This window comes from Macaca mulatta, chromosome X, assembly GCF_049350105.2.
Source record: "Macaca mulatta isolate MMU2019108-1 chromosome X, T2T-MMU8v2.0, whole genome shotgun sequence".
Taxonomy (NCBI): domain Eukaryota; kingdom Metazoa; phylum Chordata; class Mammalia; order Primates; family Cercopithecidae; genus Macaca; species Macaca mulatta.
Window position 1 is genome coordinate 46,869,971 of NC_133426.1, and position 26,535 is coordinate 46,896,505.

A 26,535-nucleotide genomic window follows, 5' to 3' on the forward strand; every position below is an offset into this window, starting at 1 on the left:
ACAACTTTCCTCACACGATAAACTAATGTTCAACTGGAGACCTCTCCCGCGCCTTGAATTTGCAAATTTATGAATCAGAGGCAAAAAAACCCGAATGCCGAGCTCGGCCTCACACCAGCTAGAGAGCCCACCAAGTCCCAGGAGGGGCGGGGCCGAGGGCGGGCCGGGTCAGGCTGTGGGCGGGGTTGCCCGTGCTTGCGCCAGAGCCGGCCCGCCCCGCCGCTAGGGGCTGTCGCAGGAGCCAGGCGTGGATTGGTGTGTGAGTACGTAGGCCTCTCTTCATAGGCCGCGCAGGATTGCTCGAGAGACTTTGATTGGCTCAACAGGCGTTGAGCGTTAATTGGTTGCGCTGGGTCGTCAGGGCGACGAAAAAGGGGAAGGGGTGCTGGGCCTGGCGGGCAAACTAAGGCTGCGGACTCTTGGGCGGTTCCGCGGGGCGTAGTCCGGAGAGCTGCGGGGCCGGGGTGCCCAGGGTTCACGCCACACTCTAGGAGGTGCCTGAGCGAGTGAGCTGGCCAGCGAACTCCGCGGGCTGGGACCATGGGCTGCTTCTTCTCCAAGAGACGGAAGGCTGACAAGGAGTCGCGGCCCGAGAACGAGGAGGAGCGGCCAAAGCAGTACAGCTGGGATCAGCGCGAGAAGGTAATGAAAGTCGTGTAGCCGCTGTCTCAGCCTCCCTGAGCCGCACCGCCGGGGTCTCTTACGACCCGGGACCGCTGAGTGGGCCGACCCAACAGCTGCCGCACTGTCTTGAACGCGAATAGCTGAAGTCGGGGTGCACGACTTTTTTGGGGGAGCGGGGGCGTGAAGTACAGCGCTAGAGAGGGCGCCCAGAGGGCTGTGGAGCTCCGGAAGGAGCCTTAGGAGTTTGTTGTCCTGGTAGACAGACTCCCCCGGGAGCTTTCTCTGGCTCCGAACCCTGCCTTGCTCTGACTTCCTGTCGGAGATGATCGATTCGAGAGAGGGAAAGAACCGAGAACGCCCTGAATCTCAAATCACCTCGTTTCACCCACCGGCAGCGTCAAGCGGGGTTTTGTCCAGTCGTCGAGTTACGTGTATGGGACTGATTCTCATCTCTTCCGGGGCTTAATGTTCTGTGGCTCTTTTCTCTTTTGTCTGCCCTCCCCGGCAAATCTCTTTGGTGCCTCATGATATATTTCACTGCTGAATTTTCTCAATTACCAAGTGGACTGTTTAATGTACAGCTTTACTGTCCCTCCTCTTCCAGTTATCCGAAAGAAATAATGAATATCGCATCAGTCTTGGAATGTGTATTAAGACTGTAAGGTGAAAATAAGCGGCATAAACCGGGCAGTATTTTACTGCTGGTTTAAATGAATGAAAACTCCCTTATTTTTATTTTTGTATATAGCCAGAAACCAAAAAACTTTGAAAACCTCCATTAGTCTTACACAAAACACACTCGGTCATACATTTCATAATAGTTCCTCTTTCTACATAGTTCTCTATTTGTGCTTACTGAACTACTTTGATGGACTTATCAATTATTTCTCCCAAACAAAATGAGAGATTTTTCAAATGAGTATTATAAACAGTTAACTCCTTGCTTAAGGCAACATGTCTTTACCCAAGAATACTTTATAATAAGTGTATTAACGTTTTGGAATCACAGACCTTTCTGCGTGATTTCCAAACCCCAGCAGAACGTATTCAGGTAAGCGCTGGTCTCTAAGAGTCAGAGTTAAGAAATTAAAAGCTTTTTTGCAGCTTTTCTTAGCCCCGTCTTTCTGCCCCTACTTCTCATACACACCCTTCTTGGGTCACATGGTACATTTATTCTCTCTTAGTCATACTCGATAGTAGCATTTTATAATGTAGGGGAAGAATGTACTATGCTTTCTATTTCACAAGAAGATTGCACCTGCCATTTAAAGTTATTTGATGGGCGATTTTTAAAAGATAACATTTTCCTCAGCCTTTGGATTTCTAACAATGTTCTCTTAGCTTGAACTGTCTGCCATAGAGAAGGTTGTGTATTTCATTTTTATTTTAGTTTTTTCTTTTGAACTCAGGCTAAATCTAAACGAAATAAAATGCCTTTATGTTTTATTTATAGTAGTCTTGGCTGCCTATGACTCATTGTTTCACAATAAATTGTTTTACAGTTAGCGTTTATTAACATAATATTCAGGTTAGTTGGGATTTCTCATGTTAATCCTTCTTTTAAATAAGTGTGTGTGTCTTGTGGTTTTTTTTCTTCTTTTGCCCATTGGCTAAGTAAATGCATTGAGAAATACAATATTGGACACCAACGTCTAAGCTTTTTCCCCACAAATGAGTGTGTAGTAAACTTTCAATTATAGAAACTGTTTTGAGCTTACAGAGAACATTTTTTTTTGAGAACACTACTAAGTTCTGTAGTTGCAGAGATGTAAGAGATGTTATTGGATATATAAAATAAGCTCATGCTTCTGAGTGTATAATAAAAGTTAAAATCTTGATCAACTCAGCCAATCAAAATGAGAATTTCTAACCAAATGAGCATTATATTCTGAAAAAAAAAAAAAAAACAAAACAAAACCCTGTTTTAAAATCTTTTGGACTGTTAAAGAGAATTACCAGCTTACATTTTGAGACAATGCAGATACCACATTTCCCAACATAGCTTTATCTTTTTGCATTTTTTTTCTTTTGAAATTACTAAGAATTCTTTCTAAGGTGCCTCATTTATGATAGCTTGTTAAATTTTATACAATTTAAAATATTTTTTTCTAGGGCCAGGCATGGTGACTCATGCCTGTAATCCCAGGACTTTGGGAGGCCGAGGCTGGTGGCTCTCTTGAGCCCAGGAGTTCCAGACCAGCCTGGGCAATATGGCGAAACCTCATTCCTACTAAAAGTACAAAAATTAGTAGGGCATAGTGGCACACACCTGTAGTCCCAGCTACTCAGGAGGCTGAGGTGGGAGGATCACCTGAGCCCAAGACTTAGGGGCTGCAGTGAGCCATGATCAGGCCACTGCCCTCCAGCCTGGGCAACAGAGTGAGACCCTGTTTCCAAAAATAAATAAATAAATAAAATATTTTTTCCTAGTTCCTTGCCTCCCATGAGGTTAATTTGGGCTAGTGTGCAAATGTTCTGTATTAGTCCAATGATACATTTACTGAGCATGGCCTTGCTTGCTCCTAGAAGATTTCAGTTGTACCTTAAAAGGAACAGAATGCAAATACAGCCCAGAGAACATAAATGAGATATGATGCATGCATATTAATAGACATGGTTTATATTAAAAGTTAAGGCTTCTGGAATGTGGTTATGGATTATAGCATATACAGTTTTAAAGTTATATCAGACAATTACCATTCAACTTGTAAGACTTTTACATGTAAAAACAAAATGGGTTGCCTGAAAATTTTCCTTGCAACTTGGCAAAGGGTATTTACATTTTTCCTTAGGTTGTGTAATCATAGTATCTTTTTTAAATTTTTTCTTTTTGAGACAGAGTCTGGCTCTGTCATCGCCCGGGCTGGAATGCAGTGGCACGATCTCAGCTCACTGTAACCTCCGCCTCCTGGGTTCAAGCGATTCTCCAGCCTCAGCCTCCCAAGTAGCTGGAATTACGGGTGCACACCACCACACCTGGCTAATTTTTGTATATTTTTAGTAGAGACAGGGTTTCACCACATTGGCCAGGCTAGTCTTGAACTCCTGATCTCAGGTGATCCGCCTGCCTCAGCCTCCCAAAGTACTGGGATTATAGGCGTGAGCCACCGCTCCCAGCCCAGAGTATCTTTATTGAAGGGCACCCCTTGGGTTTTGGGGTTTGAGTTGTGTAATTGGGTCAGTCTTAGGGGACTGAAGCTGGGAGAAATTGTCTCAATTAGAAGGAATGTCTGGGGACTAAGCATTGTCATAGCAACTGACATACTGTAGTCAACAGTGTAAGAAGCTCATTTTCTATTGCTGCTGACTTTGAAAAAGAAAAAAAGTTTACAATTCTTACACTGATGTGATGAGAAATATTTTTGGATTGTAAGACTTGTGTTTAAATTATTTCAGAAGGGATGTTTTTATCCTTATCTGTATGCTGCCACCCATAGATAGGCAAATTATTCAGTATATATGTACTCAAACACCAAGTAAGACTCAAAATTATAAGATTTATCCCTGCCCTGCAAGAGTTTACTGGCTTTCTGGAGTTAAAACAGGAAACATTTAAGTACACATGAGGTGAGAAAGAGTGATACGGAAAAGTAGTTTTCATCTTCCAGTTATTCATGCCCATACTCTTCCTCCTAGATAATAGAAATGAGGATTAACTCTCTAAACAATTATGGCTTAAGTATGAAAATTGCGATTTGAGTAAGGACAGCACATGTTGTGTCTGTTATGTTTCTCTCATACTCAACAGAAATAATACTAAACAAAAATCTTATATCAGAAATTCAAATATCTATTGTGTAACTTTGGGTAAAGCAGCCAACTTGTGCACTTCAGGTTCCTCAGCTATATAGTAGGACAATGCTAAAGATTTCTCTACTGTTTAGTAAGGTAAAGGCCTGTCCTGAAGAAGAGGTTTAGAGAGTAATGGTCACCTCTGAGGAAAGAACTTAAACCAGAGCTTGGGCATGACAGAACTGGTTTTAACATAAGGCAGATCATAATTCCCAGAGTTGGTCATCAGTGGAAGGGGTGGCTTTGTTGAGGACCTGATCTCCATGTTTGTCAAAACTGTTGGACAGTTAGGGTGGTAATCTGCTAGAAAGAAGTGTCTGCACTAAGTAGGAGGAGGCTAGATACTGTTTTTAGCCTTCTTTTAAGTATGAAAAGTATTCTAGTTACCCATTGCTGTGTACCAAACCACCCTAAAACTTAATGGTTTAAAATAATGGCAGATATTTTGTTCACAACTCTTTAATTTGCGTAAGGTTAAGCAGGGTTGACTCTGCTCAATGTGGCATCAACCGTGACAACTTTCAAGATGGCTTGACCACATAGCTGGCTGGCAAGTTGATGCTGGCTTTGGGCTGGGAGCTCAGCTGGGGGCTCTCCACGTATCCCTGGCTTCCTCACAGCGTGATGGCAGGGTTCCAAGGGCAAACATCCTAAGAGAGACTGGCAGAAGCTGCATGGTTTTTTCTAACTAGCTTCTTAAGTGAATTCTTAAGTCACTTAATTTGACTTAATTTGGATGTGGCAGGAGTAATGCTGAGGCAGTCACAAATGCCCACCCAGTTCCAACAGGAGGTGACCTCTTAATGGGAGGAGTGTCAAAGAATTTGCCAGTAGGTCTTAAATCCTCTACATAAAAGTTGTTTAAAGGATATAACTAGTTCTTTATTAATTTTAAAAATAGCTTTTTAGAGATATAATTCATATGCCATACAATTCACCCATTTAAAGTATATAATTCATTCTGTCTAACTGTATATATATTGAGATGGAGTCTCGCTCTGTTGCCCAGGCTAGAATGCAGTAGTATGATCTCTGCTCACTGCAACCTCCCCCTCCTGGGTTCAAGAGGCTCCTGCCTCAGCCTCCTAAGTAGCTGGGATTACAGGCGCCCGCCACCACACACAGCTAGTTTTTTGGCCAGGCTGGTCTCGAACTCCTGGCTGCAGGCAATCTGCCCGCCTCGACCTCCCAAAGTGCTGGGATTACAGGCATGAGCCACCGTGCCTGACTGTCTGTGTTTTTGTACTCATTAACCCACCACTCTTAATCTTCTCCTCCTCACTACCCACCACAGCCAACTATTGTTGATAATAATTTATTGTATATTTCAAAATAGCTAGAAGAGAAAATGTGGAATGTTCCCAACACAAAGACATGATAACTGTTTGAGGTAATGGATATCTTAGTTACCCATATTTGATCATTACATTGTTGTATGCTTGTATGAAAATATCACATGTACCCCATAAATGCATACTACTATTATTATATATCCATAAAAATTTAAAATAAATTTAGTTTAAAAATAAAGTATATAATTCAGTATTTTTTAGTAAGTTCACAGGCTTATCACCATGGTCTAATTTTAGAACATTTTCATCCCTGGAAAAAGAAACCCTGTACCCATTAGTAGTCGTTGCCCATTCTCGTCTCCCCCAGCCCCTGGAAACCACAAACTTATTTTCTGTCTCTATAGGTGTTCCTATTTTGGACATTTCACTTCAGTGGAGCCACAATATTTAGCCTTTTGTGACTGGCATCTTTCACTTAGCATGTTTTTGAAGTTTGTCCATATTGTAACATATCAAGACTTTATTCTATTGTATTGATATACCACATTTTATTTATCTATTCATCAGCTGATGGACATTTGGGTTGTTTCTACTTTTTGTCTATTATGGATAATGGTGTTATGAACATTTGTATACAAGTTTTTGTCTGGACATGTTTTCATTTCTCTTGTGTACACATCTAGGTTTGGAATTGCTGGGTCATATGGTGACTCTATGTTTAACTTTTTTTTTTTTTTTTTTTTTTTTTTTTTGAGGTGGAGTCTCTCTCTGTTGCCCAGGCTGGAGTGCAGTGGCATGATCTCGGCGCACTGCAAGCTCCGCCTTCCCGGTTCACACCATTCTCCTGCCTCAGCCTCCCCAGCACCTGGGACTACAGGTGCACGCCGCCACGCCTGGCTAATTTTTTGTATTTTTAGTAGAGATGGGGTTTCACCATGTTAGCCAGGATGGTCTCGATCTCCTGACCTCGTGATCTGCCCGCCTCGGCCTCCCAAAGTGCTGGGATTACAGGTGTGAGCCACTGTGCCCGGCCTATGTTTAACTTTTTGAGGAACTGCTAAACTGTGTTTTAGAGTGCCTGCACCATTTATATTTCCACCAGCAATGTGTGAGTGTTCAGTTTCTTCACCCATATAAAATTTTGATAAAGGTAAAAAGCATAGAGAGCGAAAAGTATATGGGGCTGAAATTTTAATTTATATTCTGAACCTAACAACACCTCACTGGTAAAGTAATTTAGCTTTTAGCCCTCAGTTTCCTAAGATCCCTTCCAGTTCTCGAATTCTTTGAGCAGGTCATGACGGGAGGTAAGCATTGCTAGAAACATCCAGGCAAATCTGGATGAACAAAGGGAATGTGATAGGATGTAAAAATAGATTCAGATTAGATTAGATGATATGGGGAATCTTTTCAATCCTAAAATTTCATAATTCTATTTTGTTGTTATATATTTCACAACATGGTAAGCTAATATAAATGTAGTACTTCAGTTTCTCTAATCATCAATAGTATATAAGCTCAAGATACTGGGTAGTTTTTGTATTTTTAATAGAGACGGGGTTTCGCCATGTTGGCCAGGCTGGTCTCGAACTCCTGGTCTCATCTGATCCTCCCACCTCGGCCTCCCAAAGTGCTGGGATTAAAAGCAAGAGCCACTGCACCCAGCCTCAGAATTTTTTAGAGAAGTAGAAGTTTTAAAAATGAAGCATCAAAAAAGAAAAGGAATCAGAAAGCTGAAATAGCAAGGTTGTGGTTAAGATCATTAGATACATAGGATATGAGTTGAATTTTTCATAGCCCCTTTTATTAAAACAATCATTTAAAAATATATTTTTGACCCTGGTACTCTACAAAGCTTAGTACATTTTTCACTTATATAAATTCCAAATAGGCTAAAAGCCTACTGATAATATTGACAGTAGCAATGATGATGTAGGTGTCACTTGGGTTAAGTCACGGGAAAACTCAAACCATAGTGTCACAGAGGCTACCCTTTAGCTTTCATGCCCAGAACACAATTTAATAGCAAAGAGAATGGATCTGTCTTCTGGGAGGTGTGTATATTGACTAAGATCATAAGTTTTATATTATTATTGAGAGAAACAATTTGTCCTGTTCATTTTCTTATTGTGTTTCAAAGTCATTGAGATTAAGAATTTCTATTTCGGCACTATTAGTTCTATAATTATGTGGCACTAATGTTTTCATTTGTGAAATAACCTCTCAGCTACATAGCTATCTAGCCCTGAAGCTGACTTAACAATGTTTAAATTTTAAGTATTTGTTTTAATTGAAGTGTAACTAACATACAGTGAAATTTACCCTTGTTAAGTGTACAGTTCTATGAGTTTTGACAATACAGTTGTGGAGCTATCGCCAATCAAGATATAAAATAGTTCCATTGCCCCCAAAAGTTCTTCCTTTGTATAGTCAGTTTGCTCCTTTGTAGTCAGCCCCACTCCCAGCTCCTGATAAGTTTCCTATCCCTGTAGTTTTGTCTTTTTGAGAATGTCATATACATGGAATCATATAATACATAATCTTTTGAGTTGGGCTTCTTTCACTTAGCAGAATGCATTTGAGATTTATCCATGTTGTTGCATGTATCAGGAGTTCCTTTTTTGAGATGGGGTCTCACTGTGTCACCCAGAATGGAATGCAGTGGCACAATCTCAGCTCACTGCAACCTCAGCCTCTGGGGCTCAAGGGATCCCCCATCTCAGCCTCCCAAGTAGTGGAGACAACAGGCGAGTGCCACCGTACTCAGCTAATTTTTTGTATCTTTTTGGTAGAGATGGGGTTTCAGCATGTTGCCCAGGCTGGTCTTGAACTCCTGAGCTCAGGTGATCCACCTGCCTTGGCCTCCCAATGTGCTGGAATTACAGGCATGAGCCATCATGCCCAGCCAGGGGTTCCTTTTTAATTGCTGAGTAGTATTCCATTGTATGGATATATCACAGTTTGTTTATCCATTCATCAGTTAAAGGACATTTGGGTTGTTTCCAATTTTGGTAATTATGAATAAAGCTATCATAAATATTTGTGTACTGGTTTTTGAGTGAACATAAGTTTTCATTTCACTTGGGTAAATACCCATGAGTGGGATTTCACTTGGGTAAATACCCATGATCATATGGAAATTGTTTATTAAACTTTACAAAAAACTGCCAGGTCAGTGGCTCACACCTCTAATCGCAGCACTTTGGGAGGTAAAGGCAGGAGGATTGCTTGAGGCCAGGAGTTCAAGACCAGCCTGGGCAACATGGTGAGACCCCATCTCTGCAAAATGGATAAACATAGCCAGGCATAGTGGCATATGCCTATAGTCCCAGCTACTTGGGAGGCTGAGACAGGAGGATTGCTTGAGCCCAGGAGTTTGAAGCTGCAGTGAGCTCAGATTGCACCACTGCACTCCAGTGTGGGCCACAGAGCAAGATCCTCTCTCTATTAAAAAAAATTAATTAAAAATTTAAAAAATAAACTGTCAAACTATTTTTCAAAGTGGCTATGCCATTTTGCCTACCAGCAGTATATGAGAGATACAGTTGCTCCACATCCTCACATCACTTGCTTGATATTGTCAAGTTAATTTGTTTTTAAGAGACAGGGTCTGCTCAGTCTCCCAGGTTGGAGTACAGTGGCATGATCATGGCTCATTGCAGCCTGGACCTCTTGGGCTCCAGCAATCTTCCCACTTCAGCCTCCTAAGTAGCTCGGACTACACTACATGTATCTGCCACCACACTCAGCTAATATTTTTATTTTTTGTAGAGACAAGGTCTTGCTATGTTGCTCAAGGTGGTCTGAAACTCCTGGCTTCAAGCGATCTTCCCACCTTGCCCTCCCAAAGTGCTAGCATTATAGCTGTGAGCTACTACACCTTTCCTAGCTTTAAAAAAAAAAGTTTAGCCATTCTTATATGTGTGTAGTGATGTTTCATTGTAGTTTAACTTGCATTTCCCTAATGACTTGTATTTCCCTAAATGTTGAGCATTTTTCATGTACTTATTTGCCATCCATATATCTCTGGTAAAGTGTTTATTCAAATCATTTGCCCATTTTTTTTATTGGGTTATTTGTTTTCTTATTATTGAGTTTTTCAGAGCTCTTTATATATCCTGGATACAAGTCCCATGTTATATGTATGTTTTGCAAATACTTTTTTCCCAGTTAATAACTTGTCTTCTCTTAAGAGTGTCTTTTGAAGAGCAAACATTTTCAATTTGGGTAAAAGTTCAATTTCCACTCACTTTTTCTTTTGTGGATTGTGTTTTTGTTTTCACATCTAGGAATTTTTTTCTTTTTCTGAGATAGTCGTGCTTTGTCGCCAGGCTGGAGTACAGTGGCGTGATCTCGGCTCACTGCACTATCTATATATACACATATGTATGTATATATACACACACATACATATATGTATATACATGCATACATATATGTATGTATGTGTATATACACACGTACATATATGTATGTACATGTACATACACATATGTATATACATATATGTACGTGTGTGTATATATACACATATATACACATATATACATATGTACACATATACACATGTATATACGTATATATGTGTATATACACACATAGTGTGATCTATATAGAAATATATATGTAAAGAGAGATATGCCTGTTTATGAACTCTCTATGCATTGATTTGTGCATCTAGTAAGCAATTGTTTTTGTCTGAATATGGTTGAATATGAAGAAGCCGCCAAGAGAATGTATTTAGGAGCCAGAATGTCTATGCCTGAGACTAAGATCAAGCACTGACTCACAGTGTGTCCTTGGACAAATTATGTAGTCTCCGTGTGCCTCAGTTTTCTCAAGTATAAAACAGGGATAATTATAATACACAGCCCTTATAGGGGTTTTTATGGATTGAGTGAATGATTATAGAGCACTTAGTATGGTGCCTGGTACATTATAGTGCTTCTTATACTCCTGAATCTTTTTACTTCTATTGGGACTGGATTTTCATTGGAATTAACAAATCCCATTATTTTATCTCACATTATCATTATGGGAATTTAACTGTGGAGATGAATTTTAATGAAAAATTTGTATTGCTTCTTAGATAATAAGATGTTCATTTTTGTTTTCTGTTGGGAAAATAATGCTTAACTTGGTTTAATAGATGTAGGACATTAAATTGATATCAGATGAATTACAACTCTTGAAATTTTTCTTTGATTTTTTTTTTTTTTTTTTTGGAGACAGAATTTGGCTCTTGTCTTCCAGGCTGGAGTGCAGTGGTGCGATCTCAGCTCACTGCAACCTCCGCCTCCTGGGTTCAAGTGATTCTCCTGCCTCAGCCTCCCAAGTAGCTGGGATTACAGGCGCCCACCACCACGCCCAGCTAATTTTTGTATTTTTAGTAGAGACGGGGTTTCACCATGTTGGCCAGGCTGGTCTCGAACTCCTGACCTCAGGCAATCCACCCACCTCGGCCTCTCAAAGTGCTGGGATTACAGGCGTGAGCCACCATGCCTGACCACTTTCCTTGATTTTTTAAAGCATATTCGTAACCTTTTAAGGATTGTAGTAAGAAATATGGTCTAGGCCACGCATGGTGGCGCACGCCTGTAATTCCAGCACTTTGGGAGGCTGAGGTAGGCGGATCGCTTGAGTCCAGGAGTTCGAGACCAGCCTGGACAACATGGCGAAACCCCATCTCTACAGAAAATACAAAAATAAGTTATGCGTGGTGGTGTGCACTTGTAGTCCCCACTACTCAGGAGACTGAGGCAGGGAGAATTGCTTGAACGGTGGAGGTCGAGGCTGCAGTGAGCTGTGAGTGGGCCACTGCACTCCAACCTGGGCGACAGAGTGAGACCCTATGTCAGAAAAAAAAATACAGTCTAAACTAAACTCACTTCATAAATGGCTCTTAGGAAAAAAAAATTTAAAACATGACCTTTCCGTGTTTGTGATTGTAGACACTTTATTTCAGAACTAGTAACCTGCAAAATTACGATGGATTTCAGTTTCAGTTGTTTATTATTACTTTTTTTTTTTAAGTGTCAGGGTCTTGCTTTGTCACCCAGGCTGGAGTGCAGTGGCACGATCATGGCTCACTGCAGCTTTGAACTCCTGGGCACAAGCAGTCCTCCTGCCTCAGCCTTCTGAGTAGCTAGGACTACAGGTGCACACCACCATGCCCAGCTAAGGGTTTTTTTTCCTCTTCCACCAACTCACTTCAAATAATCTGCTAAGTTTTAAAAAACTTTTTTAGAGCTGGGGGTTGTCACTGTGTTGCCCAGGCCAGTCTCAAACTCCTGGCCTCACTAGGCCACTGGCCCACTCTCAAGTAGCTGGGATTACAGATATGAGCCACTGTGTCTAGCTTTGTTTTGAAAAACTTTCAGGAATTGTTGAGAAAGTACAGCAACATAAATCTTAAATTTCTCCTTGGAAGGCTGTGCTGACAATCCAAATAATTTTATACTACAGAACTATTTAGCTATAAAATCTTTAGCTATCAGATTAATTTCTCCCTATGAGCTAAGAAAACTGGAGTGTCCAGAGAAAATACTTAGGATAGTAAATTACATTTAACTCCTCAGCATTGGCAGCTGTTATGGACTGAATGTTTGTCAAATTCATATCTTGAAGCCCTGCCCCCCTACACATGGCTGTATTTGGAGATGGGACCTCTAAGGAAGTAATTAAGGTTAAGTGAGGTCATAAAGGTAGAGTGCTGATCTGATAGGATTAGTGTCCTTATAAGAAGATTCAGTTAGCTTACACTTGCTCCCTCCCTCTCCTTCACACAGAGGACAGGTCTGGTGATGACATAGCAAGAGGATGGCTTTTGCAGTCTGAGCAGACTAAAACAGGATGCCATAACAAAATACCACAGACTGGTGGCTTAAATAACAGAAGTTTATTTCTCACAGCTCTGGAGCCTGGAAAGTCCAAGATCAAGGTGCCAGCAGATTCAGTGTCTGGTGAGGGCTCTCTTCCTGGCTTACAGACAGCTGCCTTCTTGCTGTGTGCTCACATGGCCTTTCCTCTGTGATTCATCCTTCTGCCTTACCTCCTACAGCCATTGAATTATCAGTCTGCTGATTCTCTTTCCTCAGTATTTCTCAAATTCATCCCATCATCTTCTTCCCTACTAACTACAGCTCTGGTTCCAGCCCTTTCTGTATGACTACAATAGTCTCTCAGATCAATCCATGTTCCACATGTCCTTATCTCATCAGAGTAATTATCCTGACATGTAAATTTTGCTTATTTAAATCTTTCTCTGGTTCCCTCTTGTCTGTGGATAACGTCTAAGCTTTATAATCCGGTTTCTGCCTACCTCTGTAGCTTCATCTACTAGCATTCTGATAGCATGTGTAACACCAAACTACTTTCAGTTTTCCTCCCACTCCCTGAAGAATTTTACTTTGTTCCTTCTGTTACTTTTACCTGGCATGGGAAGGGAGGGTCCTTTATTCCTACCCCTTTTACCTGATGAGCTCTAGCTTATCCATTCTCACGTTTTTCAGAACTTCTACCCCACTTCTCTTCCCCGCCCCAGAGGTCCCTTCTCTGTCCCCTCCAGAATATTCTCAGCATCTCTCATTACATGGTCAAGTTGTTTTTAGTTTAGTTTAGGTGAATGTTTACTTCTTTTATGGAAAGAGCTGGTCATATTCATTTTAGTGCCTAAAACAATGTCTGGCTCATACTGGGTATTCAAATATTTGTAGAGTGACTGAACATCCAGAAAGTTAAGGTAACATTTTCAAGATCAGGTTGATTATAGGGGACAAAATTGGGACTGGAAAACGAGTACCTCTTTTATTGCCTCATACTGCAGACCAGTACTCCTCCTAGTACAGCATGTAAAACTGGCTAAGTACAATACCTATTGTGCAATTACTAAGTCAATTTAAGCTCGTTTGCTAATTATTAAGATGATTAAATTTTGCTTTGTAAATCAAATTTTTACATATTGTATATATGGGAGCCTATGGGGTGCATGAATAGTTTTGCATGAAATTTATATAGTCACAAACAGTTATAACAGTTGAAGTAGATAAGAAAGTCACATGGAATAAACAAAAATAGGCTTTTAGTGACCATATTTTGATAGGTCAGTTAAAATTAAAAAATTAATGTGACATTTTCCAGGCATACTGTTTAAAAGATTATATGGGCTGGGCTCGGTGGCTCACGCCTGTAATCCCAGCACTTTGGGAGGCTGAGGCGGGCAGATGACCCAAGGTCAGGAATTTAAGACCAGACCAGCTAACATGGTGAAACCCCATCTCTACTAAAAATACAAAATTAGCTGGTCATGGTCGCGCACGCCTGTAATCCCAGCTACTTGGGAGGCTGAGGCAGCAGAATCGCTTGAATCGCTTGAATTCAGTTAGCTTGCACTTGCTAACTGAATTAAGGAGGTGGAGGTTGCAGTGAGCCAAGATCGCGCCATTGTACTCCAGCCTGGGTGACAAGAGTGAAACTCCATCTCAAAAAAAAAAAAAGAAAGAAAGAAAAAGGCCGGGCACGGTGGCTCACGCCTGTAATCCCAGCACTTTGGGAGGCGGAGGCAGGTGGATCACAAGGTCAGGAGATCGAGACCATCCTGGCTAACATGGTGAAACCCCATCTCTACTAAAAATACAAAAACAGGGGCCAGGCGCAGTGGCTCACGCCTGTAATCCTAGCATTTTGGGAGGCTGAGGCGGGCGGATCTCAAGGTCAGGAGATTGAGAGCATCCTGGCTAACATGGTGAAACCCGGTCTCTACTAAAAAATACAAAAAATGAGCCGGGCGTGGTGGCGGGTGCCTGTAGTCCCAGCTACTCGGGAGACTGAGACAGGAGAGAGCCGAGTTCGCGCCACTGTACTCCAGCCTGGGCAACAGGGTGAGACTCCGTCTCAGACAGAAAAAAATATATGTAAAAACAAAATTAGCCGGGCATGGTGGCAGGCGCCTGTGGTCCCAGCTACTCAGGAGGCTGAGGCTGGAGAATGGCATGAACCCGGGAGGTGGAGCTTGCGGTAAGCCAAGATTGCGCCATTGCATTCCAGCCTGGGCGACAGAGTGAGACTCTGTCTCAAAAAAATAAAATAAATAAATAAAAATAAAAATGAAGGAAGGAAGGAAAGAAAGAATGAAAGAAAAGATTGAGGCCAGGCGCGGTGGCTCAAGCCTGTAATCCCAGCACTTTGGGAGGCCGAGGCGGGTGGATCACGAGGTCAGGAGATCGAGACTATCCTGGCTAACATGGTGAAACCCCGTCTCTACTAAAAATACAAAAAACTAGCCGGGCGTGGTGGCGGGCGCCTGTAGTCTCAGCTACTTGGGAGGCTGAGGCGGGAGAATGGCGTGAACCCGGGAGGCGGAGCTTGCAGTGAGCCGAGATCACGCCACTGCACTCCAGCCTGGGAGACACAGCGAGACTCCGTCTCAAAAAAAAAAAAAAAAAAAAAAAAAAGAAAAGATTGAGCTATAGTTTGGAAGATCTAAGGATAGAAATGGCCAAATTTGAAAAATTGCATTGTAGCTTAATAAATGCTTGAATCAAATTTGCTTGCATTTACATATTGTGATTCTTGTGCCTTCAGGTTCTTCTGTTTTCTATAGCATATTGCAGAAATCAGTTGGGGTTTAGAAACTGAGACCCATACATTGATTTGAAAAAGGATAGAGAAATATATTTCAGTCTGGGTACATTCCCATTTTCAGAATTTTATTTTATTATTATTATTATTATTTTTTTTTTTTGAGAGAGAAAGTCTCACTCTGTCCCCCAGGCTGGAGTGCAGTGGTGCGATCTCGGCTCACTGCAGCCTCCACCTCCAAGGCTCAAGCTATTCTGCCTCAGCCTCCCGAGTAGCTGGGATTACAGACGTGTGCCACCACGCCTGGGTAATTTTTTTATTTTTAATAGAGACGGGGTTTCGCCATGTTGGCCAGGCTGGTCTCGAACTCCTGGTCTCATCTGATCCTCCCACCTCGGCCTCCCAAAGTGCTGGGATTAAAAGCAAGAGCCACTGCACCCAGCCTCAGAATTTTTTAGAGAAGTAGAAGTTTTAAAAATGAAGCATCAAAAAAGAAAAGGAATCAGAAAGCTGAAATAGCAAGGTTGTGGTTAAGATCATTAGATACATAGGATATGAGTTGAATTTTTCATAGTCCCTTTTATTAAAACAATCATTTAAAAATATATTTTTGACCCTGGTACTCTACAAAGCTTAGTACATTTTTCACTTATATAAATTCCAAATAGGCTAAAAGCCTACTGATAATATTGACAGTAGCAATGATGATGTAGGTGTCACTTGGGTTAAGTCATGGGAAAACTCAAACCATAGTGTCACAGAGGCTACCCTTTAGCTTTCATGCCCAGAACACAATTTAATAGCAAAGAGAATGGATCTGTCTTCTGGGAGGTGTGTATATTGACTAAGATCATAAGTTTTATATTATTATTGAGAGAAACAATTTGTCCTGTTCATTTCCTTATTGTGTTTCAAAGTCATTGAGATTAAGAATTTCTATTTCAGCACTAAGAACTGTGCCTGGCAGCCAATAGGCATTTAGTTGATATTTGTTGAATAATGTTAATAATACTCAAGGTCTGTGTTTTGTTCCTGCAGGTTGATCCAAAAGACTACATGTTCAGTGGACTGAAGGATGAAACAGTAGGTCGCTTACCTGGGACAGTAGCAGGACAACAGTTTCTCATTCAAGACTGTGAGAACTGTAACATCTATATTTTTGATCACTCTGCTACAATTACCATTGATGACTGTACTAACTGCATAATTTTTCTGGGACCCGTGAAAGGCAGCGTGTTTTTCCGGAATTGCAGAGATTGCAAGTGCACATTAGCCTGCCAACAATTTCGTGTGCGAGATTGTAGAAAGCTGGAAGTCTTTTTGTGTTGTGCCACTCAACCCATCATTGAGTCTTCCTCAAATATCAAATTTGGCTGTTTTCAATGGTACTATCCTGAATTAGCTTTCCAGTTCAAAGATGCAGGGCTAAGTATCTTCAACAATACATGGAGTAACATTCATGACTTTACACCTGTGTCAGGAGAACTCAACTGGAGCCTTCTTCCAGAAGATGCTGTGGTTCAGGACTATGTTCCTATACCTACTACTGAAGAGCTCAAAGCTGTTCGTGTTTCCACAGAAGCCAATAGAAGCATTGTTCCAATATCCCGGGGTCAGAGACAGAAGAGCAGCGATGAATCATGCTTAGTGGTTTTATTTGCTGGTGATTATACTATTGCAAATGCCAGGAAGCTAATTGATGAGGTAAGGACAAAGAGAAGAGAAATAGTCATACACCTAGATTTAAAAATGGACCACTATGGAGTACTTCCATTCTTTTCAAATTGGCTATTGGAAATACAGGCAACCCTCAAGTTATAATCCTTTGCCACCACCCCCTCCCCCAATAGATTCGTCTGTAAGTAGATTGCTGGGGCCTCAAAATACTTTCTCAAAGAAACTTTAAAAATATATATATAATTCAATTCAGTAAGCATTAAGCATTTGTTTGTAAGTAGACTGCTTTTTTAAAGTTTGCTTTCCCAAAGAAACTTTAAAAAAAAATTCAATTCAGTAAGCATTAAGCACCTATTATGTGCTAGTTACTGCTATATTTCACTGATGATAGGATGTCTATTTGTTTTCCATGGTTTTGCTTATCTGGAATGCATCTTATAATTGATAGCAACTCAGAAATGATGAACTACAGTATATGCTGGAGATGAAGATACATAGACAAAATTCTCTGCCCTTAAAGAGTTTTCATTATACTAGATGATTTCCAGAGAAGCTCACAAAAGTAGTACTGCTTAGTAAAGCATGACATTTTATAATTATTTAGTGGGGAAATTTCTTTGGAGTTCTAATTGGTTAGGGGGTAAGAAAATGCAATTTGTGTGTGTGTGTGTGTGTGTGTGTGTGTGTGTGTGAGAGAGAGAGAGAGAGAGAGAGAGAGAGAGACGGGGTCTCGCTCTGTCACCAGGCTGGAGTGCAGTGGTGCGATCTCGGCTCACTGCAACCTCTGCCTCCCGAGTTCAAGCAGTTCTCCTGCCTCAGCCTCCCAAGTAGCTGGGACTACAGGTGTGCACCACCACGCCCAGCTAATTTTTTTTGTATTGTTAGTAGAGACAGGGTTTCACCATGTTGGCCAGGATGATCTCGATTTCTTGACCTCGTGATCTGCCTGCCTCAGCCTCCCAAAGTGCTAGGATTACAGGCATGAGCCACCACGCCCAGCCAAAAATACATTTAGGAATACAACTTTTGGACCCTGTTGTGACTGTGACAGCAACCTCCACATTATGTTCCTTATTTTCCTTTATTGCCATAGAAGGGAGCTTGATGCAGAAGAGTGAGATGGAAGCTAGGTTGGCAAAACTCATAGGCTTATGAACAGTGGGTCTTGGTGAGCTCATGAGTAGAGAAGGGTTTTTGGGGTTGCAGCTTCTGCTTGAAAAATAGTTGGAGATACAGAGGTTAGGGGCTCCAGAAGCAGCAGTTCCTTAGTTGATGGGTGCTCCAGTGGGAAGACAGCAGTAGGATGTATTGATTATGCATTAATCAGGTACCTTCAGGAGGAATCTGTTTGAATTTAAAAACCAAACTGACAGAAATGGAGAAGTGAATGGAAAACTCATCAAGTCTCTTTTTTTTTTTTAAGACAGAGTCTCACTTTGTCTCCCAGACTGGAGTATAGTGGCGCCATATCAGCTCACTGCAACCTCTGCCTCCTGGGTTTAAGCGATTCTCCTGCCTCAGCCTCCCGAGTAGCTGGGATTACAGATGCCCGCCACCATGCCTGCTAATTTTTGTATTTTTAGTAGAGACAGGGTTTTGCCATGTTGGTTAGGCTGGTCTCTAATTCCTGACCTCAAGCAATCTACTCACCTCGGCCTCCCAAAGTGCTGGGATTATAGGTGAGAGCCACCATGCTTGGCTGGAAAACTCATCAAGTCTCTTTTTGAGTGGATTTTTTTTAAAGTTGGAACATATCAATAGGAATGATTTTAGGAAAATATTAAAAATGAATACCTCTCAATAGCTATACATTCCACAATGTAGAAAACCCATGTAGAAATGTCTGAAATCTACAAAGTATATCTGAGGTATAGTTTTTAAACCAACAGAAGTCAAAGTATAATTTTAAAACTTCTAGATTTTCTTTTTTGCTTATGCCTATGTGATAAAAACATTCTATGAATCTGGTAAGATATAGAAAAATGTGCTTCTGGCTTTTGAGCTATCTGATCACATGTTAATCCAACATCTGAGAGGTAAATGCTTTCATTATGCTGTATGGTGATTTTTTTTAAAAAAACTACATACAATTTTCAAAATATGTAATTATTTAGGTTAAACTCCTTTTTCGTAGGTAATGAGGAGTGGACATAAAGAATATTTAGCATGCTTAAAGAGAAAAGCCATCAAAACAGTGTTTCTTCATGAGTCATCAAATGTTCTTAACCTTTTAACCTTTGGTATCTGGTATGTGAAATGGGAGTGTTGTGTGCCCTTGAAAAGAATATGACCAGGAAGAATGATGTTCTTTAGATATCCCCTGGAATACAATATAAACAATAATCCCACAGCGATAATAATAACTAACACTTACATAGTGTTTACTATATGCCAGGCACTATGGAAAGGAATTTAAATGAATTAACTCAATACTCAAAACAACTCTATGAAATAAGTGCTATTATTCCCCATTTTACAGATATGAAAAATAGACCAAAAGAGGGTAAGTACCTTGCAAAAGATCATTCAGCTGGTAAACAGCAGAGCCATGATTCCAGTCCAGGCAGTCTAGCTGTGTAGGCCACACCTTAACCCTTAAACATGATGCTGTTATGCTGCCTCAGTGGTAAAGGCAAGTTGCTGAATGCCTGGTGGAGCAGGAATGTGACTGAAAGCATGTGGACTCTAGGGCCTTCCAGTCTAGGGACTATTTGGCTATAGTTATCTTATTCTGAAAGTACAGAATTAAGGAATGAAGAGAACAAACAAAAAATAAAATACCAAGTACATGTGAAGAGGGTATCAAAACATGCTGAAAGACAAAAGACTTACATATTATATTGAGAGATTACATTTTTAAAAAATGAAATGAGTTCACAGGGAAATATGTATAGAAGCTAGTGAATCTTGAGATGAAAAAAATAAAACTTGAGTCTTTCTCATGTCATAACACAAGTGTCTTAGGACAGCTTAGACTGAAACTATGATTGCTAACTCTATATTTGTTAAACCCCAGGAGGATCACAGAATTTTGTTTCACATTGTTTTAATGCATTAAATACTTTTTTTTTTTTTTTTTTTTTGCAATAGGAAGTATACAATTTGAGAGAGGGTAGGAAGTCTAAAAAGGCTGGGTAAAGCAGAAAGTACACTCCATAGGAAGCCAAGAGAAGTTACTAGACTTTGGTTTTCTCACGTAAAAATCAGATTCCAGCCAGGCGTGGTGGCTCTCGCCTGTAATCCCAGCACTTTGGGAGGCCGAGGCGGGTGGATCATGAGATCAGGAGTTCAAGACCAGCCTGGCCAAGATGGCGAAACCCCGTCTCTACTAAAAATACAAAAATTATCCAGGCGTGGTGGTGGACACTTGTAATCCCAGCTACTCGGGAGGCTGTGGCAGGGAATTGCTTGAACCCACGAGGCAGAGGTTGCAGTAAGCCAAGATCACACCACTGCACTCCAGCCTGGGCGAGAGAGCAAGACTCTGTCTCAAACACAAACAAACAATAAAAATCACATTCCTCGACTTTTCTTACCTACATCACAGATATGTACAGGATAAAGTAGAATAAAATAGTTTGAATTGTTTGGGAGTATTTCATCATCTGAAATTGAAGTTGGGTAGTTACCACTATTTTTAAGTCTTTAAAAGTAGAAGAATTTTCATGAAAAGGAGTCTCTCCAAATATCTGTGGGGAAATATTAAAGTATAGTTTATTATTTAGGTAACATTATTTTGAAGTAATCATCATAATCATATCAGTTTGTGTTTATAAAATGAGATATGATAAGCACTCTAGAAAATAAGAGAGGTAGAATTGTTTCTGATATTTTTATTTTACAGTCATCTGGCAGTGATGTCCATGTAATTCTCTACAATTTTTAAATGTATGTTTATTTTTTTGGAGGCAGCATTGAATGAGGGTATTTCAAGATTCTGAAATAGGATTTGAGTTTGATAAAATTTGATGGAATGGTATGGAATAATGTAGCCATAGGATGAAATACTATTAGCCATTAAAACTGATTTTATGTAGAAAATGTCACAATCAAGTAAGTGAAAATCTGTAGAATATTATGTAAGTAACTGATTCTTTTAAGTAGGTAAATCTGGAAAGTTATAGATACTTAAATGTTAACAGTCGTTTTATTAAGAGGTTTTTTTTTTTTTTTGTAGTTCTGTGGATTTAACAATGAGCATATATTATTTCTGTAATGGGAGAAAAAGAAAACTGGGAGGGTATGCCTGTATGGCAGTAGCATCTTTTAGTTGTAGCACCCTGGTTGATATTTCTTCATTTCTATTTTTTATTTTTCAAATGTTCTGTGTTGAGAATATATGTTACTTTTAATTATTAAAAACCTAACAAGCTTTGCTAAAAATTAAGTGGTTGGAATAACTACTTTTTTTTTTTTAGAGACAAGGTTTTGCTCTGTTGTCCAGGCTGGAGTGCAGTGGTGAGATCATAGCTCAGTGTAGCCTCTAACTCCTGGGCTTAAGGGATCCTCCCACCTCAGCCTCCTGAGTAGCTAGGACTACCGGCACACACCACCACACCTGGCTAATTTTTAAAAATTTTTTATAAAGATGGGGTCTTGCTGTGTTTCCCAGGCTGGTCTCAAACTCCTAGTCTCAAGCAATCCTCCCAACTTGGCCTCTCAGAGTGCTCGGAATGCAGGTGTGAGCCATGATGCTGGGCTGACTTTGCATTTTTAAAAACTACTTTCATAATTACTTTAAAAATTAATATGTCCTCATTGTGGAGAATTATAGAAATAAGAAAGAATAAAATAAGTTTAAAATCAATACATAATTGTGCCATACCTTGAATAATCTTTTTAGGAATAATTTTTAAAGTTATTTAGTCTGTAATCGGATTAACTAGGTTTGAATCACAGCTCTGTCACTTAATTGTTAAATGTCCTTGGGCAAGTTCCTTAATCACTGTGCGCCTTAGTTTTCACATCTGTACAATAAGGGTAATGATACCTACTTCATGAGAGGGTTAAATATATATATGTAAAGTACATAAAACTGCCTGCCACATAGTAAGTGCTCCATAAGTGTGATCTACCATTATTGTGCTATACTATATAAATTTGTATCATGCCTTTTAAAATTAACATTATTGGCCAGGTGCAGTGGCTCATGCTTATAATTCCAGCATCTTGGGTGGCTGAGGCAGGAGGATGGCTTGAGCCCAGGAGTTCAGGATCAGCCTGGCAACATGGCCAGAACCTGTCTCTACAAAAAAATTTTAAAAATTAGCCGGGCATGGTGGCACAGGCCTGTAGTCCTAGCTGCTTGGGAGGCCGAGGTGGGAGAATCGTTTGAGCCCAGGAGTTTGAGGCTGCAGTGAGCTATGATTGCACCACTACATTCCAGCCTGGGCAACAGAGTGACACCCTGTCTCAAAAAAAAAAAAAAAAAGAAAAGAAAAATAAATAAAAGTAAAATTAACATTATTACATAAGCTTTTCCTCATTTTATTATAACATCTTTGTTGTATTTAATGAACTATGATAAATGTAATGAACTATGGCATTTCGTCATATGACTGTACCATAGTTTACTTAACCATTCTCTTCTTATTGGACATTCGCAGTATCACCAAACTAAAACTTCCATGTGGTCGTAGAAAAATTTTAATCATGTTTTAAACTTGAGAGATAATTCACATTTATTTGACCCTTACTCTTAACTGCAGTACTAAACCAGAACCACCCATCTGTAAGAAAGAATCTCATATATATAGTGAGAACTTATTATAGCAAACACCCTGAATTAGACTTATAATTAAAACAAAAATCAGTGTGCTGTTGTTGCATTTTATACAGAGAAATACTAGAATAGGAAATCATTGTTTTAGTCTCAGAAGTTCATTTTAAAATCTCAATTAAATTTTATTTTCACAGATGGTTGGTAAAGGCTTTTTCCTAGTTCAGACAAAGGAAGTGTCCATGAAAGCTGAGGATGCTCAAAGGGTTTTTCGGGAAAAAGCACCTGACTTCCTTCCTCTTGTGAACAAAGGTACCTTCTGGATGATTGGTATACTTTTGTGGATATTTTCTTTACATACCAATTTGATTTACTTTTGCCTTTAACATTTCTTTTACATTGCCTTCTCTTTCTCATTTGTTCTTTTTTTTCTGTTATTGTTCAGAAATGTCAAAATTTCACATCACTCAAGGAGCCCTAGATAACTAACTAGAAATTAGTTAACTAATTTTTTTCCCTTTTTTTCCCTATCCTTTTTTTTCCCCTATCCTCTGTTCTTAGTACTGAAAGTCACATTTTATTATGTATCTTATTATTTTAATTATTGTATTATCGTTGTACCTTTATAGTGTGAGTAAATATTTCATACTCCCTGCTCAGAGTTGCAAAGCACTTGATAAAGATTCTTTCTATCTTCAGTGTGCTTTAATCATACCAGAAAAGAAATAAGAAATATAAAGTGGTATACTATTTTATGTATTTAATATGATTGATTAACTTCCTGTGTATAATTAGAATTGTTTTCCCTAATGGGTAAATGCCACCAATAAATTTCAGATACTGGATATAGGTCTTCAAAGAGAGGAACTTGAGTATGTGTGCCCACCTCAAGGGTTACTGTCTGCCTACCTGTATTTGAAGGTGTATTGATTCTAGAGGACAGAGTACTCTTTACCTGTTCAGAGTGGGTACATTGTTTGCTCAAGGCTCATCAGGCTTTCCTTGACTGGCCTGAGCAAATATGTATAGTAATATGCAGTGTTGATTGGGTATACCCTAGAGAGAGGGCCCATCTGCATTTTATGTGCTCTTTATGTATAAAAACATTATAATAAACTGCAAAAATCTGTATGCAAATGTTAGAGGATTGTTAGGATAATAAGTAATGCTGGGTGTAACTCAGCTGGTAAGTATTAATGCAGTATTTGATAATACTTTTGTGGTTACTGTAGTGGTAGCAAGGACTTGCTGTGACCCCTGCATGACTCTACCCCAGAATATATGTAGGAAATTCTGACCTGGCCCCTTTAATGCAACCATTTTGATGTGGGAACATTTGGAAGCTTGAAAGTGAACCTTTAACCTCTTAGCAGCTTTTGGAAATTGAATCAGGTAATAAGTGTATTGGACATACTAAAGTGTGAGAGTTAGGAATAAAGTGAGCCTATCGGTAGGGCTAAATTAATGATTTATGTACTTGTGTGATGTTAGTGAAGTAGTATTACAGAATTGTTCCAACCCAAATATAGTATCTGCATTTAAGTAACAGAAAATTCCACATGGAAGAAGTAAAATGTTCTATTGCTGCAAAAAGTAGAACTAAAAACAGTAAGCAGATGTTGCAGGAATTTCAGCAAATAAATATCATACAAACAAGTCTTAAAAACCAGAGATGCCTATAGGAGGTATTCAAAGACTGATGAGTTCATATCAAAAGATCTTAGGAGCCAGCTTGAAGGAGTTTCCATGGGCCAAATTCGGGACAATTTAACAATTAAAAAGAATACTGGGACTAGATGTAGTGCTTAACCCCTGTAATCCCAGCATTTTGGGAGGGTGAGGTGGAAGGATTGCTTAAAGCCAGGAGTTTGAAACCCACCTGGGCAACGTAGCAAGACCCTGTCTCTACAAAAAATACAAAAATTAGCTAGGGATGATGCATACCTGTAGTCCCAGCTACTCAGGAGCTGAGGTGGGAGGTCGCTGGAGCCCAGGAGCTTGAGGCTGCAGTGAGTTATGCTCACGCCACTGCACTGCAGCCTGGGCAACAGAGCAAGACCTTGTCCCCAAAAAAGAGAAGAAGAATGAAGGTAATGATTTAGCAACATAAATCTATGCATCCATATTGTTAAACAAAAAGGGGAGGGAAGAAAAGAATGTTCATCTGCTGTTTACAGAATATTGTGAGCTAAAAGATGCAGAAGGAATGATGGACTTTGGAAATCACCATTTCCAACCCCAATGTAATAATTATTTCAGACAAAGATTATCAGTGGGTGCTAAAACTATTGGGGTAAAAGTTGCTAAGAAGTAGGATATTTGGCTGGGTGTGGTGGCTTATGCCTGTAATCCCAACACTTTGGGAGGCCAAGGCGGGTGGATCACGAGGTCAGGAGTTTGAGACCAGCCTGGTCAACATGGTGAAACCCCGTCTCTACTAAAAATATGAAAATTAGCCCGGTGTGATGGCAGGTGCCTGTAATCCCAGCTACTCGGGAGGCTGAGGCAGATAATTGCTTGAACCTGGGAGGCAGAGGTTGCAATGAGCCAAGATTGCGCCACTGCACTCCAGCCTGTGTGAAAGAGCAAGACTCTGTCTCAAAAAAAGAGGATATTTATACATCCTAATTCAAAGGGGGAAACCTTTACAGCAGAGATTTGGTGATCACCATGTTAACCCGGTGATCAAACAGCATCTTTGATGGACAGCCTGACGTGTGTTATTTGTGATGTGATGCAGTGAAAAAAATACACAACATCACATGTAGAGTGTTCTTGCCAAAGTAGCCTGAATCTAATTGAGCCAAGACTTCTAGTTTGTAGGAAGAAAATAAATATGTTAAATGACACCATAAGGAAATAAGACAAATCCAAAATAGAAGACCTTCTACAAGACAACTGGCTAGGTCTCTTCAGACAGTATAATGGAAAACAAAAAAGATGGGGGAATTATTCTGGCTTAAGAAACTAAAGAGACATAACTAAATGCAATGAGTGAACCTTGATTGGATCTTAGATTGGGTTGGAGTGAGCTGTAAAAGGCATATTTGGGACAAGTGGGGAAGTTTGAAGATGAGATAGAATTATCGTTAATATCCTTTGCTATGATAATGGTGGTGTGGTTATGCAGGAGATACATGCTGAAGTGTTCTTATGTCTGCTACTTTCAAATGACTCAGCAAAACAAAGCATATATGTGCAGATAGATGGTGTTTATTTTGTAATAAAGCAAATGGGGACAAATGTTAACTTTTGGTGGGTGTAGGTGAAGGGCAAATGCATATTTATGCTATTCTTTCAACTCTTCTATAATGTATAGAAATTTTCAAAATAAAAAGTTGGGGAAAACTTTTAAGCTGCTCAGCAATGCATTGATTCCTGTGGAATAGTGAGTAGGCTGGCAGTGGTGATATTCTAGCAGGAGTTGGATGGACTGGGCCCTTATCTAAAAGCGGCCATCAGTCATCCTAAGGCAGGGTTTCTCAACTGTGGCAGTACAGACATTTTAGGCCAGGTAATTCTTTGTTATGAGAGGCTGTCCTATACCTTACAAGATGTTTGGCAGCATCTCTGGCCTGTACCCATTAGATGCCAATAAAACACCACCCCAGTTGTGGTAACCAAAAATGTTTCCAGATGTTGCCAGATGTCCCCAGGGGTGTGGGAAGGAGGCAAAATTGCTCCCAGTTGAGAACCACTGTACTGAACTAAGGGTGGTCTTATTTATTATATATTTTTTTGAGAATTCCCATGTATCTTAAATAATTTGCACCTCAGAGTCTCTCAATTTTCCTCTTTAGTTGCAATAGTCACATTTATTTTTAATATTTAATAAAGCTATTTGACTGCTTA

The 26,535-nt window shown here is 40.0% G+C and overlaps 1 protein-coding gene across 2 annotated transcripts in view; it reads left to right on the forward strand.

Annotated features, from left to right (window-relative positions):
* Window positions 1–225: 225 nt before the first annotated feature.
* RP2 (RP2 activator of ARL3 GTPase) overlaps window positions 226–26,535 on the forward strand; it is a 43,487-nt gene continuing 17,177 nt past the window's right edge. Inside the window, exons 1-3 of one of the 2 annotated variants that reach the window (XR_013412590.1) lie at window positions 226–642; window positions 16,326–17,759; window positions 22,283–22,406. Coding sequence is in view for 1 of the 2 variants with exons in the window: in NM_001267788.1 (NP_001254717.1) it covers window positions 541–642; window positions 16,326–16,991; window positions 22,881–22,995 (883 nt within the window). In the remaining variant the exon portion in view is untranslated. 2 annotated transcript variants of the gene reach the window in all.